The 19001-nt window shown below is 44.6% G+C and overlaps 1 protein-coding gene across 2 annotated transcripts in view; it reads left to right on the top strand.

The window, feature by feature from the left end:
- Nucleotides 1-15230, top strand: part of ME2 (malic enzyme 2) — a 252101-nt gene extending 236871 nt beyond the window's left edge. For both annotated transcript variants that reach the window (XM_029580037.1, XM_029580031.1), the window contains 2 exons: nucleotides 1284-1382; nucleotides 14756-15230. In XM_029580037.1, the coding sequence (XP_029435897.1) occupies nucleotides 1284-1382; nucleotides 14756-14920 (264 nt within the window). In that variant the 3' untranslated portion in view covers nucleotides 14921-15230. The remainder of the gene's footprint in view (nucleotides 1-1283; nucleotides 1383-14755) is intronic.
- Nucleotides 15231-19001: the final 3771 nt, after the last annotated feature.

Here is a 19001-nt window from a genome sequence, read left to right as displayed (position 1 = left end):
TCTGAAGGGCTTGCTCCACCTCAAGCCTCCACTGCGTCCTCCGGCCCCTTCTTGGGACCTTAACCTGGTTTTGGGTCTGCTCATGAAATCACCATTCGAGCCTCTTCACTCCTGTGACCTTCGATATCTCACATGGAAAGTGATTTTCCTTTTGGCAATCCCTTCAGCTCGCATAGTTAGTGAATTACAGGCCCTAGTTACCTATCCGCCTTACACTAAACTTCTGCAGGACTGGGCAGTACTCCGTACTCACCCTAAATTCTTACCTAAGGTAGTTTCGGATTTTCATCTTAATCATCATACTACCTACCTTTTTTCCCAGGCCCCATTTCAATCCAGGAGAGCAGGCTCTTCATACCCTTGACTGTAAACGGGCTCTAGCCTTCAATCTAGACCATACAGCTGCCCACAGGAAGAGCACTCAATTGTTCGTCTCTTTCCATCCTAACAAATTAGGGCAGCCTGTGGGTAAGCAGACTCTCTCCTCCTGGTTGGTGGACTGCATATCCTTTTGCTATCAGCAAGCGGGCATTCCATTTCAAGAACATGTTAAAGCACACTCGGTGAGGGCCATGGCGACTTCAGTAGCACACCTACAATCGGTGCCGCTTCCTGACATTTGCAGGGCTGCCACCTGGAGTTCTCTCCACACTTTTGCAGCCCACTATTGCTTGGACAAAGCCAGAAGACAAGATTTCATCTTCGGTCAATCTGTTCTTCGTAACCTGTTTACAACGTGACGTACCAACACCCTTCCACCTGCCCGGTGGGGTTCAGGATGCCCTCTACCAAATTTCATCCCAGTTGTTGTGCCTGTTGCACGCCTTTGGGTACATTTGGTGCATGTTCGGACATCCTCAGCTCGGTACTTACCCATATGCGAGGACTACCATCCTGCTTGTCCTGTGAGAAAGCAAATGTTGCTTACCTGTAACAGGTGTTCTCACAGAACAGCAGGATGTTAGTCCTCACAAAACCCGCCCGCCGCCCCGCAGTGTTGGGTTCGTAATATTTTATTATTTTATTTTTTGGCACTGCCTGTAGCTTTTAAATAAGACTGAAGGGGGACCCCTGCTGGCTGCAGGGTTAGTGCTATGCTGGGCATGCCCAGTAGGGGCCAGTCAAAGTTCTGTAAACTTTGACAAAAGTGTTCTGTGATTGGGCTCCATCCTGTGATGTCACCCATATGTGAGGACGAACATCCTGCTGTCCTGTGAGAACACCTGTTACAGGTAAGCAACATTTGCTTTACCATGCATTGCTGACATGTTTTCTTATTTTAGGCTTTGACAGAATTGCTGACGGATGAAGAATTAGCCCAAGGAAGGTTGTACCCACCACTGTCCAACATAAGAGAGGTCTCAATTTACATTGCTGTTAAAGTAAGTGGATGATGCACATAGGGACGGTAACTTTCAAACTGGCACGTGTATGTTGGTATGCACCCAGAGTTGTGGTCATTTTATAATTTGTGTGTGTATATTCGTGCATGTTATCAAATATCCTAGCCTGGCCGCATGCACAAGTGTGCCAAATTTTAACTGGGCAGGTGCATGGGCGCTCAAATCCTGCTTCTACTACATAAGTCAGGGGATTTTAAAAGGGGTGCATGCTGATGCTATTACCAGTTTACCAATTCATCCACCAGTTTGCCCACTTAACAGCTAGGTCCTCTAGACTCCCATGGTTTTATAGCCTGTGCTCCACCCCCCCCCCCCCCCCCTTCCCTCCAGAACCCCAGATCCTTTAAAATATTCCAAAATAGCTCGTTCCTCTGCATTCAGGTAGGCCAATTCCCACTAGTGGGTTATGCACCTCTGCCAGAAAATGGAGACAAAGCAAAAGCTGACATCAGGGACATATAGTCCCACCCGGACATCAGCCCGCCCATATTCTCTGTCTCCAGCAGATGTTGGACATGCATTTCCCTACTGCTGATTGACTGTGAAAAAAAAAAAGAAAATGAAGACATTTAGAAGACTAGACACTTATAGCACCGCTTGCCTCCGTTGAGTTCCTCCCTCAGTAGAGAGCCTTCAGTCCAGTAGTCTTGGGTGGCTTGGACTTAAAATTAGTGGCTGCAGGCCGAGAGTGGCTCAGTGGTGAAAAATTTCACCCTCTTCCCCTATAGCCAGGACCCGTTCCTGCTCTCAGCCAGGAAGGGCTGACCTCAGGTAGAAGTTATTACTTTATATAGAAAACAAAAAAAAGAAAGCAGAGGAACTCGTTAGTGAGGAGTTTTCCTACTGGGTCTATTTCTTAAGCAATCGACTTTTCTACTCATGTCTCTAGGGAGTTCTGTTAGGTGTGGAAACAGTTCAGTCCCGGCAGGTTGAGCAGTTTTTTGGCTAGGCCCCACTCTCAGTCTTCTCCATTTTGGTGCCTGGTAGGCCGCGGCGATTAGTTTGCGTGTTTTTTCATGTGTGTCATTGGCGCTTGCCTGTGCGCCTCATTGTGTATCCAGCTACAAAAGTAAAAAGTGTGCAAGAAGCGTGGACATTGTTAAAAAAAATTCTATCCTAGAAGCACAATCCAGATGTATTCCACACATTAAGAAAAGTGGAAGGAGGCAAAACAATTACTGGCATGGTTAAAAGGTGAGGGGAAAGAGGCTATTTTAGCCAAAAGATCTTCATTCAAAAATTGGAAGAAGGATCCAACAGAAGAAAATAGGATAAAGCAAAAGTGTTGGCAAGATAAATGTAAGACATTGATAAGATAGGCTAAGAGAGAATTTGAAAAGAAGTTGAAGTTGGCTGTAGAGGCAAAACACGCAGTAAAAACTTTAAAAAAATATATCCGAAGCAGAAAGCCTGTGAGGGAGTCAGTTTGACTGTTACATGATTGTGGGGTTAAAGGGGCACTTAGAGAAGTTAAGGTCATCGCGGAAAGATTAAACTATTTCTTTGCTTCGGTGTTTAATGAAGAGGATGTTGGGGAGATACCTGTTCCGGAGAAGGTTTTCATGGGTAATGATTCAGAAGGACTGAACCAAATCACGATGAACCTAGAAGATGTGGTAGGCCTGATTGACAAACTGAACAGTAGTAAATCACCTGGATTGGCTGATATACACCCCAGGGTTCTGAAGGAACTAAAAAATGAACTTTCAGATCTATTAGAAAAATTTGTAATCTATCATTAAAATCATCCATTGTATCTGAAAACTGGAGGGTGGCTGATGTAACCCCAATATTTAAAAATGGCTCCAGGGGTGATCCGGGAAACTACAGACCAGTTAGCCTGACTTCAGTGCCAGGAAAAATAGTGGAAAGAGTTTTAAATATCAAAATCACAAAACATATAGAAAGACATAGTTTAATGGAACAAAGTCAGCATGGCTTTACCCAAAGCAAGTCTTGCCTCACAAATCAGCTTCACATTTTTGAAGGAGTTAATAAACATGTAGATAAAGGTGAACCGGTAGATGTAGTGTATTTGCATTTTCAGAAGGCATTTGACAAAATTCCTCATGAGAGGCTTCTAGGAAAAGGAAAAGTCATGGGATAGGTGGCAATGTCCTTTCATGGATTACAAATTGGCTAAAAGACAGGAAACAGAGAGTAGGATTAAATGGACAATTTTCTCAGTGGAGGGGAGTGGGCACTGGAGTGCCTCAAGGATCTGTAGATGTAGTGTATTGAAAAGCACATGTATTGGGACATGTGCTTTTCAATATATTTATAAATGATCTGGAAAGGATTGCGATGAGTGAGGTAATCAGATTTGCAGATGATACTAAATTATTCAGAGTAGTTAAATCACAAGTGGATTGTGATAAATTGCAGGAAGACCTTGTGAGATTGGAAAATTTTGCATCCAAATGGCAGATAAAATTTAATGTGGATAAGTGCAAGGTGATGCATATAGGGAAAAATAACCCATGCTATAGTTACACAATGTTAGGTTCCATATTAGGAGCTACCATCCAAGAAAGAGATCTAAGTGGATAACACATTGAAATTGTCGGTTCAGTGTGCTGTGGCAGTGAAAAAAGCAAACAGAATATTGGGAATTATTTAGAAAGGGAATGGTGAATAAAATGGAAAATGTCATAATGCCTCTTTATCACTCCATGGTGAGACAGCACCTTGAATACTGTGTACAATTCTGGTTGCCGCATCTCAAAAAAGAAATAGTTGCGATGGAGAAAGTACAAAGAAGGGCGGCCAAAATGATAAAGGGAATGGAACAGCTCCCCTATGAGAAAAGACTAAAGAGGTTAGGACTGTTCAGCTTGGAAAAGAGATGGCTGAGGGGGGATATGATAGAGGTGTTTAAAATCATGAGAAGTCTAGAATGGGTAAATGTGAATCAGTTATTTACTCTTTTGGATAATAGAAGGACTAGGAGGCACTCCATGAAGTTAGCATGTGGCACATTTAAAACTAATCGGAGAAAGTTCTTTTTCACTCAACGCACAAGTAAATGCTGGAATTTGTTGCCAGGGGATGTGGTTAATGCACCTAAGTGTAGCTGAGTTTAAAAAAGGATTGGATACGTTCTTGGAGAAGTCCATTACCTATTAATGAAGTTGACTTAGAAAATAGCCACTGCTATTACTAGCAACAGTAACATGGGATAGACTTAGTTTTTGGATACTTCCCAGGTTCTTATGGCCTGGATTGGCCACTGTTGGAGACAGGATGCTGGGCTTGATGGACCCTTGGTCTGACCCAGTATGGCATGTTCTTATGTCCACCTCCGCGTCTCCTTTTGGGCGCGTGTATGTGTGTGTCTGAGCAGTTCTTTTGGTTGCATATTCTATGCATCCAGGTTGAGCGTCCTTTCTGGATGTACATTTTGCTCACCTAGCTTGGGCGAACATAGTAAACGTGTGTACCTGGATGCACGTTTTTTTGTGCGCCCAGTTTGGGTGCGTTTTTTACGTGCAGGTACTTGGATGCACATTTTGTGCATCTAGCTGGGGGCATGCTTATACCTCTGTGTGAGCGCATTATAGCAAAGAAGTCTAAGTGCTTATCTATTTGTGCTGCATGCCACATCAGGATGATACAGCCTTAGCTTTCTACAAGGCTGTGTCAGTGCTGCCTGGATGCTCGTGGGGATTAGTCGCCTTCTGATTTTGCCAACTATGGTCCATCTCCTCAGTCTGAGGGGAGTGGGACTGAGGCTAACACAACACAGGTGTCCCTTCCTTCGGTTGAACCACTGGCCGTCTTCAAGGGAGATTCGCTCTCAGGATGGCAGGTTTGGGCCTGGAATGGAGTAGTCGTCCTTTTCCTGGGTGGAATTCTTCCAGAGATTACAGACCTTTCTACAGGGGCGCTCGTCTGAGTCGACAATACCTAATAGTTTAGGTCCATGTACTCAGAGTTCTCCTGTGTCTGCCACCACGGTCACATACCGTTGCACAGCGTGGCCTGACAAAGGTTTGAATCCATGTGAATCAAGATGTCACTGATGATGGTGGTGGCTCTCCCATTTAGGAATGGGAGATTCCCTCAGATTTGGAGCCATGTAGAACTCTTCATTTTTTTCATAGAGATGAGTAGTTGAGCCTGATCTCTCAGACTTTAAAGACCTTCGGAGTGGCTGGGGGTGACTCCTCAGGGGTGCAGATGAAGGACCCCATTTTAGTCACCCTATACAAGCCTTCATATTTCTTTCACCTCCTGGATGCAAATCAGGAGTTGATTGATCTAGAATGGAGTGCGCTAGAGGTGTCCTTTAAATTGGGGGCACGCCATAGCGGGTTTATACCCCTGGGATCTGCAGGCCAGAGAGCAGTTGCATTTCCCTAAGGCAGATGCTTTGGTGTGTTCTATCATGAAATGAACCACCATCCCAGTAAAAAGAGTTGCAGCTCTTGAGGATGCTCAGGATAGGAGATTTGAGGCTATCCTAAAGCAAGCCTTTGAGGCAGTGGTGATGAACTTGCAAATTGCTCCTTGTTGTGCCCTGATAGCTCAAGCTACCTTGCGTCTTTCTCAAGAATCTGGCAGCACAGTTTCTGATAGTGGACTTATGTTAGAACCGGGGGCTGCCTTCTTAGCTGATGCAGATTATGACCTGGTTTGCACAGCCACCTGAGGAGTTGCTTCTGTTATAGCAGCCTGACAGCTGTGGCTGCGCAACTGGTCAGCAGATACCATTTCAAAGTCCAATGTAACCAAACTGCCCTTCAAGGGTTCGCTTTTCTTTGGCAGTGAATTGGAGAAAATTGCAAATAAATGGGGGAAACCCAGGTCCTGCCAGAGAACAAGAAGCCAGTTTCCCGGACCTTTCGGGCACATGGTCGCTCTCGAGACTACAGGGATTTTCGGCCTTATAGAGGAAATTCTTTCTGGAGATCCTGTCTCTTCTGCAGATCTCAGTCCATTCACCACTGAAAGCCTCGAAAGGATGCAAACTCTCTGGAAGTGGAGCCCCTCGATCTTCTCAATAAAGATTTGCAGGTTCACCTGTTGCTGCAGGAGATAAGTGGGCACCTATCTCGTTTTTAACACAAGTGAGTCCAGATTACTTTGGATCAATGGGTCCTCGAAGTGGTTTGGGACAGATATGTTCTAGAATTTCTTTGCATTCCTCTGGATGCTTTTATGATATCTTCATGCAACTCCCCCCAGAAGAGGAAGCTACATTGCAAAGGCTGTTGGGAGCCAGTGCAACGTTTCAAGGACAAGGATGATGTGTTCATGGATGGGAGTGCCAGTTAGAAGTCTTGCTGATGAGTTTTGTACCATCTGCTGTGGATGGATAGAAAATAGTGGGAGACCTATTAGGAGAGAGTTACAATAATCAGTACCAGAGAATAATAGAGATTGAAGGACATACCGGAAATCGGAGTATTCAAGAAGGGGCTTGAGGTGATGGAGCAGACATAACTTTTAGAAGGATAAGTTGGTAATGGTTCTTATATGGTCACGCAGTGAGAGAGAAGGGTCAGTGGTGACACTGAGGTTAAGTACTGATTGGGAGACAGTGATGGAATGAGTATCAAATAAGAAATTGTTGGGTATGTTTTCAATAGGAGAGCATAATAGGACAATGATTTCTGTTTTAGATATGTTGAGAGCTAGTTTATTGCATTAGAGCCATTTTTGGATGGTTATGAGACAGTGGGTAAGGAATGATTCAGTAAGGGCCCATGTGTCCTTCAGAGGGAAGAAGAATTGGATATCATCAGCATAATTCTTAAAGTGAACTCCAAGGCCAGCAAGGGTGTGGCATAATGGTGTTAAATAGAAGTTAAATAAGGCAGTGGAGAGAGCAGACCCTTGGGGTACCCCAGAGTTAAGTGACATCACGGAAGAGGTAGAGGAATCAGTCTGAATTTGTTGTTGAGATATGAAGATTACCATGATAGAACCGATCCAGTTATACCAAGGGAGCGCAATCCAGAAAGTAAGATGAGATGGTTTAACTGTGTCATATACTGAGGAGATATAGAAGGAAAGCTGAAGCCTCGTCAAATCCTCATCTTACCGAGCAAAGTAACAGTAGTTCAGCACTATGATGTTTCCTAAATGCGAATTGATATTAAGGATGATATCAGAGTCAGTAAAATTGCACAATTGGTGAAGAACTGCTGTTTCTAGGCTTTTAGCCATGAATGAAAGAGAGGAAATTGGACAGTAGTTGGAGATAAGAGTTGGGTGAGCTGATGATTTTTTTTATTGTGGGCCAGACTGAGGCTTCTTTTAGTAGGTCAGGAATGATACCATGTTGTCGAGAAGAATTAATGAAGTTAGTGATAAAAGGAGCGATGTCAAGTTTAATCAGTTTGAGTAATGCGGTATGACATGGGTGAAGAGGATTAAATGATGGTTTCATGTTATTGATAATCTCGGTGGTATCAGATGTTGAGATTTTATTGAAGCGTTCCCAGATTGGATCATCAGCGTTCAAGTCATCGGCATCATTAGTAGGGGAGTTATTGAAAGTACTGTTTATGGTTGCCATCTTATTACTAAAGTATGATGTGAATGTCTCAGTGATATTCATCCCAGGGGCGTGGGTGGTAGAGTAGACGGAACTGAACTGGGGTCTATGATTTTCTTTACCGAGGAAAATAATTCTCTTGGTGGTAGCAGCAGCCTTATGCAAAGAAGGCATTTTGGTTCACCCCTATCGGGACGATTAGTTGATTGATTCAAGCCAAGAGCGTGGAAGAAAGTCTTTGGGTTTCTCGCAAGCTTCATTACTACAGGAGCTAGGCTGGGTGATGAATCTGGCCAAGAGCAATTTGCAGCTGGCTCAGACTCTGCAGTATCTCAGAGTTTGCTTCGATACAAAGCAGGGCAGAGTATTTCTGCCAGAGACTCGAATCCAAAGATTGATGGCTTGAGTTTGAATCCTGATGAACACTAATCGCCTGATCGTGTGGTCTTATCTATGAGTCTTATCTGCAAGGGCACATAAACAACCTCTTCAATGTGTGTTGCTTTCCTGATGGATCCTGCAGTCACAGGACTATGCAGTGAGGCTGCTCCTACCATTGAAGGTGAGGTCTCAGTTGCACTGGTGGTTACAAGTAGATCATCTCAGGAAGGGAGTTTCCCTGGAGACGCTGGATTAGTTGGTGCTCATGACAGATGCGAGCCTTCTGGATTGGGCGGGCTCACTGTCATGAGTTGATGGTGCAAGGTTGCTGGAATGCAGAGAAGTAGCGGTGGAGTATCAATTGATTGGAAGCAAGGGTGGTTCAGTTAGCATGCTTGCAGTTCGCTGAGCATCTAGAGCACAGCTTTCTAAAGTGTGTGTCGCGACACTTTAGTGTGTCGTCTGCAGTGTGCCGGTGTGTCGCGCAAGCCCGGTGCACGTGATGGGGCAGAGCAAGTGGGAGCCAATGCGGCCGCCAGTGGACCTCATCCCACTGGCGGCTGAGTAGTAAAGTATCACTTGTCTGTGCCGAGACACACAGCAGGAAGATCGGCAGGGCAGTGGTGGAGCCACGTCACCACAGCCCAAAGAAAAAGGTCACGTGTAAACGTGCAGATGCTCCTCCTTGGTCCTGCCCATGCGGCCCCGAAAGAAAAATGTTGCCGGAGCCGCATGGGCAGGAAGGAGGAGGAGCATCAGCCGCGTGCAGAAAAGGAGCAGCGGGCTGAGAAGAGGAGGAGGCCCGGTAGCAGGGTCCCCACCGCGGATTGGCCCGAGAAGATCAGGACCGCCACTGCCGCGGATCGGCCCGCAAAGATCAGGGCCACTGCAGAGCCCATCCTGCAGCGACCCGTGTAGAGGAGGCCCAGAGGTAAGAGAGAGGCTGAGGGCCTGTAGAGTGTGTGTATGAGATGAGTTGAGAGATTGTGTGTGGGAGTGAAGACCTGAATGTTTGCAGAGACAGCATGTGAGAGTCTGTGTGTGTGTGAGAGAGACAGCATGTGACAGTGAGAACCTGTGTGTATGAATGATTGTATGAGAGAGAGCATGTGACAGTGAGAGCCTGTGCTTGAGCAAGACAGCATGTGGGAGTGAGAGAGAGCCTGGGTGTGTGAGAGTCAGACAGCATGTGCAAGAGAGAGACTGTATGAATGATTGTATGAGAGAGCATGTGACAGTGAGAGTCTGTGCTTGAGCAAGACAGCATGTGGGAGTGAGAGAGAGCCTGGGTGTGTGAGTCAGACAGCATGTGCAAGAGAGAGACTGTGTATGAATGATTGTATGAGAGAGAGCATGTGAGAGTGAGAGCTTATGTGTGTGTGTGAGAGAGAAAGCATGTGAGAATGAGAACCTGACTGTATGTTTGAGGGAAGAAGATAGATGGAGAGAAAAGAAATAGAAAAAAAAGACAATATGAAAGGAATTGGCAAAAAAATAAGAAAGGGGAGGTGGAACAAAAAAAACCTGTGACCAACTGATTAGAAAACTAAGATCAGACAGCAAAGGTAAAAAAAAAATAAATTACTTTTTACTGATTGGTACATGTAATCTTTGGTAATGTGCAAGAGTAGCACTTTCTCTATGCGGATCTCACAATGTATGAGATCAACATGGAGGAAGTGGAAACCCATGGGGCCTGCACAGAGGAGGCAGCAGAATGGGCTTAAGTGCCAATAGCAGCAATTAGCGCCTCCCAAATAGCCATGCGGCATCAGTGCCAGTGGCAGCAGAGGAATGAGAGAGGCTCTGAGGTTGCTGGCAAAAGAAAGAGAGGGGGTCTGCCTTTAGTGTGCATGTGTATGAATGGGAGTCTGCCTGGGGGTGTATGTGTGTGAATGCATGGGTGCCTGCCTGAGGGTGTGTCTGTGTATGAGAATGTATGGGTGACTTCCTGGGGTTTGTATGTGTGAGAATAGGTGCCTGCCTGTGTGTGGTGTATGTGTGTGTGTGAGAATGAATTGGTGCCTGCCTGGGGGTCTGTTTGTGTGAGAATGAATATGTGCATGCCTGGGGAATGGTGAGGGAGTGGTGTGAGAATGACTGGGAGCTTGCCTGGGTGTGTGTGTTTGTGTGAGAATGATTGGGAACTTGCCTGGGTGGGTGTGTTTGTGTGTATGTGAGGGAGCCAGAGAGAGTGAGAGCATGAGTGTGTATGAGAAAATCCAGGGGAGTAAGAGTTTGTGTGGGGCGGGTATGTGGAGGGGGAGAGAGTGTCTTAGAGCCTGAGAGTGTGTCAGTGTCTGTGAGAGCGAGAGGTTATGGTGGGTATAAGAGCATGAATGTGTATGTATGTGACAGTGTATGTGTGAGAGAGAATGGACATGTGAGTATGTATGAGAGAGAGAGGATAACCTCCTAATCCTTGACAATATCAAGGTGACTGGAAATCAAGAGCTCCCATGTATGGACAGCAGGGGCTTTTTAAAATCCTTATTAGTTTTAATTATTGGGTGTTATTTGATATATGTGCTGTTTTGAAATATTTTATTGGTGTTTGGGAAATTGTAAAAAATGTATATGATTTTAATTAATAGAAATTCTATTTATCAGTAGTTTTAAAATATTCTTTTATTAGTATGGTTTTACTATTATAACTGATGCTTTATGTTTCTTGATTTTATTTGTCTTATGAGGAATGGTGGTTCTGTTTTTCCATTGTTAATACACAGAGTCTGGCTTCTTGGGGTTTCCATTTCAGTTTTTGTCTAATTTGTGCTCCTTTATTTTGTATTCTGTATTTGGTGAGGGTCTGTCTCTGCTCTGTGTGTGTGATCATGATGAGAGATTCTGCTAGCATAGGGATCTATAGCAATCTGGTTTGTTTTGTTTCCTCAGTAGGTGGTGTATTGGTATTCTAGGACCCAGTGTAATATTTACCCTTGCTTTTTCACAGATAGGGTTATTATTGTGCAGTATAGATTTTGAGTGTCTTTTTTGCGAGGTTTTGTGTTAGTTCACAATGTGTCTGGCAGTGGAAGGTGTTTGTGCTGCTGTTACTGTGAAGTGACACCAGAATTTGAAAATATCTTTTAGTATGATGAGCTGTAAGGGAAACATCCAAGCTCCATTGTTTGGGGGAATTTCAGTGGATGCACAGAGTTACAGAACTGGAGGTGCAGGATTTATATTGACATTCTGTCCCTTCCTATAAATTCCAGACTTCACTCTCATAGCCATATAGAATTAGTTGAATGAGACTATCAAATAATTATATAGTGTGAAACTGGCCAGCTTTTTAAAATTACGCAGAAGACCCTTTGGACTTTCTTATTAACACCAAATATTCAAAAGCTGTGTTCATCCCATCAAGCTCATATATCTCATTAAAGAGGTAAATTGAATAACACAATAACTTTGTTTTATTATTGTTATTCATAATTATAACAATAACATTAATCTTGGAATATTATATATTTTTAATATAAATGAAAAGTTTTCACAAGATAGGTTGTGTCGTGAAACATTTTATTATGTATATATTTAAGGAAACATACATAAATTGTCGAAATACATTTCGTTCGTTTAACCTTTAACCTCTGGTTTGCTAGTAGACTGAATTACTGTGTCCCGAAATTATGTTTGTCTAAAAAGTGTGTCACCAACATGAAAAGTTTGGAAAGCTCTGATCTAGAGGCTTGGGCAATCCGAATAATGTCAGACAATGCGACGATGGTGGCTTACATCAATCATTAGGGTGGAACCAAGAGTCAACAGTTATCAGAAGAAATAGATGCTCTCATGGTGTGGGCAGAACATCTTCTAGGCATATCCGCCTCTCACATTGCCGGAAAGGACAATATCAGAACTGACTTCCTCAGCAAGAGAAACTTGGACCCAGGAGAATGGGAGCTGGCGGGCAAAGCCTTTTAGCTCTTTGTGAACTTCTAGGGCCAACCGGATCTAGACCTGGTGGCAACCTTCAACAACGCGAAGGTTCCATGCTTTTTCAGTTGCAAGCAGGACACAAAAGCGTTGGGCATCGATACTCTCATTCAGGAGTGGCCACGTGGAGTCCTGCTGTATGCATTCCCGCTCTGGCCTTTGATAGACAGGATCATTGGGAAGATTGCAAGTCAAACCGACACCCTCCTTTTAGTGTCTCCAGATTGGTCTTGGAGGCCATGATATGCCGATCTACAGAGACTGCTGGTGGGCAGGCACTCGGACTACCGTCTCTGAGGGATCTGTTGCAGCAGGGATCTATTCTACGTGAGGATCCTGGTCAATTTTATCTTATGGTTTGGCCATTGAAAGGGCTCAGTTGTTGAAGCAGGGTTATTCATCTGCTGCGATTCCTACCTTACTTCGAGCCAGGAAATTTTCTACTTCTCTAGCCTCTGTTAGGGTTTGAAGAGTTTTCAAGGCCTGGTGTACCTCTTAAGGTGGATATTCCTTTAACTTTGGAATTCTTACAGGATGGCTTGCATAAGGGCTTGGCTTTTAACACCTTAAAGGTTCAAGTTGCAGCCCTTGCTTGTTATAGGGGGCGAGTCTTCCCATCCAGACGTGTCCTGTTTCTTGAAGGCAATTAAGCATCTTCATCCCCCCTTTGCAGCTTTCGGTGCCTCTGTGGGACCTTGGTTTGGTCCTGGAATTCTTGGCAGGTCTGATCTTTTGTCAGCTGCGTGCTCTTTCCTTGTGGCTGCTTACCTTGAAGACAGATTCCTGATAGCAGTCTGTCTGGCATGTTGAGTCGCCGAGCTGAAGGCTCTTTCTTGCTGTAAGCCTTGTCTTGTATGACTCTGGGAGCGGTATAGCTTCAGACTGTGCCCTCATTTTTGCCAAAAGTGGTTTTGGAGTTTCATTTAAATCAGTTCATTTCCCTGCCCACCTTGAACAGGGACAGAGATGAAAGTGAGTATTGTCTTATGCGTTCTTTGGACGTCAAGCGACATCTGCTGCGGTACTTAAAGTGACTAAATCTGTCTGGAAGTCGGATTGCCTGTTTGTGCTCCATAGTGGCAGTAAGCAGGGAGCACCAGCAATGATAGCCTGTTAGGTTAAAGAAGTCATTTTGGCCGCCTAAGTGGCTGCTGAGGTTGCTTTGCCGAAATAGATTAGACCGCATTCCACGACAGCTCAAGCAGTATCGTGGGTGGAACTTTTGTTTGTCGCTCTCCAAGATTTGCCGAGCAGCGATGTGGTCATCTTTGCACACCTTTTCCAAGCAATATCACTTGGATGTTCAAGCTAGGGGAGGATGCCTTGTTCATGTGGGTGGTATTAACTGGACCGCTGGCAGCCTCCCACCCTCTTTGGAATTAGCTTTAGTACATCCCGCTGGAGGGGATTAGCCTGACTGAATGCAGAAGGAGGAGAAATTACTACATACCTGATAATTTCCTTTGCTCTAATGAGGGCAGGCCAATTCACAACCTGCTCTATGCTGCTGATGTTTCTGTTTTGGTTAGCCTCTTCAGTACAAACTTTACAGAGTGTGATTCCTGCTCTTTATTGAAGACTGGTAAGTGTCTTATCTAGCCCCTTAGTTTAGTGAACATTATTTCTTTTGGCTGAGTTCAGTGTTCCCGTTGGGTTTGGAAGCACAAGTGGTTGATTGTTAAATGTTCAAATTTAATCAGTTTGTCCATAGTTTGGCTTTTCCAGAGAATACTGGCAGGCTGATGTCGGAATGGGAGTAAATATGTGACATCTGCTTTTGCTCCATCTCCATCTGCTGGTAGAGATGCGTAACACATTGGTGGGAATTGGTCTGGCCTCACTAGAGGAAAGGAAATTATCAGGTAAGTAGTAGTTTCTCTGTCTTTTTCTTTTATAGCTTACATGTCATCCATAGCAGAAGTAAAGTTTTGTGACTGCGGTCCTTGGTGTGTGCAAAGGTGCATAAATATTTACATGCGCATTTCTTGGCCAAGCACCAACACGCCCATTCCCTGCTCTGCCCTTCCCCACCCTTTTTTGAAAAGTTTCAAGATGTGTACGCTATGGCATTTACGCGTGCAACTGGGCGTTTTTATAATATGTTCAGCGTGCGTTAGCCTGACTTATTCTCGCATCCCCTAATTAATGTGTGTGCAGAGCTTTTATATTCACCTTTAAATCTATTTTTGTGAGTTGTAAAATGACTGTTTTATTAGGATTATTTTAGAAATTCAGAAGAACATTTGGAACACAGGAGAAAGGATGGAGAAATATGTGTAGAATAAAAACAGCATGTTGCACTCCCACCAAAAGGTTTTATAAAGAAACCCACAACTGGGAACAGTGGGAAACATGAACAGTGTGTTTTGTGTTTAAATGGAACTTTTAAGCATCCCCTGGGCTGTCCAGTCCAAAAGGGAAGGCCACCTTTTCACCCCCACTTTTAGCACATCACATTGCTGATTTTTACTATACCAAAAATGTACAGTAGCTGGCAAAACCGTAAATGTCTTTTTTTTGTTTTCAGGTCATGGAATTTGTGTATTCACATAACATGGCTTTCCACTACCCAGAGCCTCTCAACAAGAATGAGTACATACGATCTAAGGTCTGGTGCACGGATTATGACTCTTTCCTACCAGAAATATACAGTTGGCCTGAATCGGCTTCAAAACCACGCAGAATATCCTGATGCGCCAAAGCTTATCCTGCAGGCTTAACTTAATGTTTAGTAGGAAACCTTTATTTTGACCAACTTAATAAGCCATGAAATGCGCAACATTTTGGCTTTTATTGTATTACATTTTTTTCAGTTTTGTTCGAATTGCCCATATTTATTTTCCTAGTGCATAATCTTCCAAAGGTTTCTGACATCCCAATCCTTTCTACATAACTATCCATGATGCATTATGAGACATACACAGGCGGTCTTGCACAAGACCACTAAATTATTGCTGGTGAAATATTCTGTTTTTGCACATGTTAAAGATTTGTACAAAATCCCAAGAGCTTCTGCCATTTCTGTTTTCATGCATTTTTGCTATCTTTGTCTTTTATCTTAGGTGTTCTGTAAGTTTTTGTAAATTACATTACAGGTTACTTTTGAATATAAGTAGGGTTTCTATTTTTAGGTTTTATTTATTTTAAAAGTCTTCTAGACTGCCTTCCCAATCTAGAAAGACTGTCCAAAACCAATAACAATCAAAGAATGCACAATAGCTTCACCCCTCTCCCCACCATATCTAATCAACAACCCACCATTGAATACAAAATATTTGCTGGAGTTGCACTAATCCCAAGTATCCTGCCAATAAACAAACACTGATAAAACGCCCCAAGGCAAAAATAAAATAGGGGGTTTATTGGACAAACACTAGCAAATGACCACTGCTCTTAGTACTCTGTCACCGCTCCACTTGCCTGCCTTGGATCTTCCACTCTTGTTTATGTGCCTTTTATTGTTGACTCCTCAACTGCACAAGTTTTTATCAGTTTATGGATCTCCATTCTCCTCCTCCTTCCCCCACGGCTCCACTGCACTGCTGTTAATGACCAGCATCTGAACTGATGGAAAGAAGACAGAATAAGCAGGGGGTGGGGAGAAAATTGAGGACAAGCTGGTGGGGAGGCAAGAATAGTAAGCCTGGGGTTGGTGGTATGTGGCGGGGAAAGAGTTCTGATAATACTTGGGAGGGTAGTGTGTCAGTATTGTTTTCTTATGGCAATATCTTTTGTGTTTCAAAAATGCATGTATTTGATTCAGCTGCAGAAGATACCCAGCAATAATTACCTAAACTGTGAAAACAATGATTTTTCAGTAGCCTCGAGGAACCTCTAATTAGCTGGAAAATAAACATCTAAAAATAGAAGTCCTAAGAATATAAGAAATTACCATACTGGGTCAGACCAAGGGTCCATCAAGCCCAGCATTCTGTATCCAACATTGGCCAATCCAGGATACAAGTAACTTGTCCACAGTAAATAAATTCCATGCTACTAATGCCAATAAGTATGGCTGTTCCCTAAGTCAACTTGATTAATAGCAGTTTATGAACTTCTCCAGGAACATGTCCAAATCTTTTTTTAAACCCAGCTATGCTAATTGCCTTAATTAAATCCTCTGGCAATGAATTCCAGAGCTTAGTTATGCATTGAGTGAAAAACATTTTTCTCCAAATTGTTTTAAATGTGTTGCTTGCTAACTTCATGGAGTTCACCCTAGTCCTTCTATTATCTGAAAGAGTAAATTACCGATTCACATATACCTATTCTAGTCCTCATGTTTTTATAGACTTCTATCATAAACCATCTCAGCCGTCTCTTCTCCAAACTGAGTAGCCCTAACTTCTTTAGCCTTTTCTCATAGGGGAGAAGTTCCATTCCCTTTATCATTTTGGTCACCCTTCTCTGTATCTTTTTCAGTGCAACTATATATTTTTTGAGATGTGGCAACCAGAATTGCACACAGTACTAAAGGTGCAGTCTCAACTTGGAGCGAAACAGAGAGATTATGATATTCTCCTAGGACAAGCAGGACGATAGTCCTCACACATGGGTGACATCATCAGATGGATCCCATCATGGAAAATGTATTCAAAGTTTCCAGAACTTTGACAGGGTACACTGAACATGCCCTATATCATGAGTCTACGCAGGGTCCCTCTTCAATCGTTTTTTTCTTATCCAAGGAGTGTTTGCCTCACAGTTACTGAGCTTGTGTTCCTTTTCTTTGAAAAAGTGTTTGGAAAATTTTCCACCGATCGTTTTCAGGGTTTTTGCCGGGTGCTGGTCCCTTTCGGTTCCCCTGTATCTTAGGTTTTTCGGCAGGTCTCTACATAGCGATGCCCTGGTCAGTTGCCCGCCGCCTCTGTTGTCGATTTTTTGCCCCTCAGTTTGTGTCATCATGGTCTCATTAGGTTTTCGTCTGTATCCTCATTGCCCGAGGACTATGTCCATCACGGACCCGCACGATGTGTGCATTCTGTGCCTAGGGGCATCGCATGATGTCCAGGGGTGCTGCCTGTGCAACCAAATGACCCCAAAGGGACGTCACGCTTGCCTTAACAAGATGGAGAAGTTCTTCAGGGTGAAAACGTCCAAGCCATCAGCATCTGTGGCATCAATGCCAAAGGACCAGCAGCCCTATCAGACTCTTTCAGGTAGAGGACATCAGGTTCATTGTCTTCAACCTTGGCACCGGGGAAAGACCAGCCGAGCATTGAGGGAAGCAGAGGAAGCATTGGCACTGGTCGCCTTTGATGCACAGTGCCAGGCTTGGGTCAGCGCCAGCACTTGCCGTGATGCCCCTAAGCAACCCTGCAACAAGAAGTGCCTATCCTCCAATGCCAGGGGTCCGCGACTGTCTCCACCAGTCCTGGTGTCAGTCGCCGATTCAGTTCGGGGCTCCAAGGAAGACCTGGCCACCCCTTCTGCCTCCCATTCTGTTTTGGCATCAGCAACTTTTGAGAGGAGCTGGAGCACAGAGTCCAGCTGACAGTCAATTGGGTGCTGCAGGGCATTGAGTTGGTGGCACTGACGGAACCAGTGCCCATGCTTTCCCTGTTGGAACAGCTGCAGCTGTGATCATTGCTGGTTCCTCTGAGGAGGAAGCTTCATCGAGGCCGGCGCTGACACTGTGGCCTGAAGCCCCCTGTCCAGCTTTGCCGGGCCAGCACCAGTGCCGCCGGTGCCCAGGCCTCTGGGCCAGCACCTAGGGCCTCGTCCCCTATGGATTTCAATGAGGATGAGGCCCCATATTTTCCCTGGGGGGAGGACACTGCAGAAGCTCCTCGGGAGTCATAGGGTCTCCCTCTGAACCATCTCCTCCTGAGGAGCGAAGGATGTCTCCTCCTGAGGACCTGACCTGGGTTTGTGCAGGTGATAGTGGAATCCATCCCGTTTCAGTTGATGACAGAGGAGGATACCAGGCACAAGATGCTAGAAATCCTCCAGTTTGTGGAGGCTCCTAAAGGGATCGTGGCAGTCCCAGTTCACAAATCTTTAAGGAGTTTCTGTTGAGGATTTGGGAGCATCCCCTCATGGTTCCTCCTGTTAATAGAAAGATGGACCAGGTTTACCTCATCCAACAGGCTACTGGATTCGAAAAGCATCAGCTGGTACCAATTGGTAGTGGTCGAATCTGCTCTCAAGAAGGCCAGACATTCTTGGACCCATGTCTTGGCGCCCCTGCGGAAGAACATAAGAACATGCCATACTGGGTCAGACCAAGGGTCCATCAAGCCCAGCATCCTGTTTCCAACAGTGGCCAATCCAGGCCATAAGAACCTGGCAAGTACCCAAAAACTAAGTCTATTCCATGTTACCGTTGCTAGTAATAGCAGTGGCTATTTTCTAAGTCAACTTAATTAAGGATCACAGAGCGCTAGATATTCTTGGGAGAATGGTCTTTTAGTTGAGCGATGCTTATTGCCTGCCTTGCTTCCTACCAGCTCTGTATGACCCAGTAGTCTCACAGCCTTTGGAAGCAGGTGTAGGAGGTGGCAAACAGCAGCAAGATACTCTTCTGTCACTGGCGTGTCAGGGCCTGGAGTGCGGAAACATGAGCTATGTTCCACCTACAATGTTTTCGAGACAGCGATAGTCTCTGCAGCGGCAGTCAGCACCCTCAGAATGGTATGGCTGTGGGCCTCTGATCTCCGACTGGAGGTACAGGAAAGACTCACTGACCTGCCATGTACAGGAAAGAATCTCTGGAGACAAGATGAGAGATGAGGTGGCCCAGTTTACGGGATCACCATGAGACCTTCCAGCAT

The sequence above is a fragment of the Rhinatrema bivittatum genome, chromosome 1, assembly GCF_901001135.1.
Source record: "Rhinatrema bivittatum chromosome 1, aRhiBiv1.1, whole genome shotgun sequence".
Lineage (NCBI taxonomy): Eukaryota > Metazoa > Chordata > Amphibia > Gymnophiona > Rhinatrematidae > Rhinatrema > Rhinatrema bivittatum.
The sequence above is the reverse complement of the archived record's forward strand: the minus strand, read 5'-3'. Positions and strand labels throughout refer to the sequence as shown.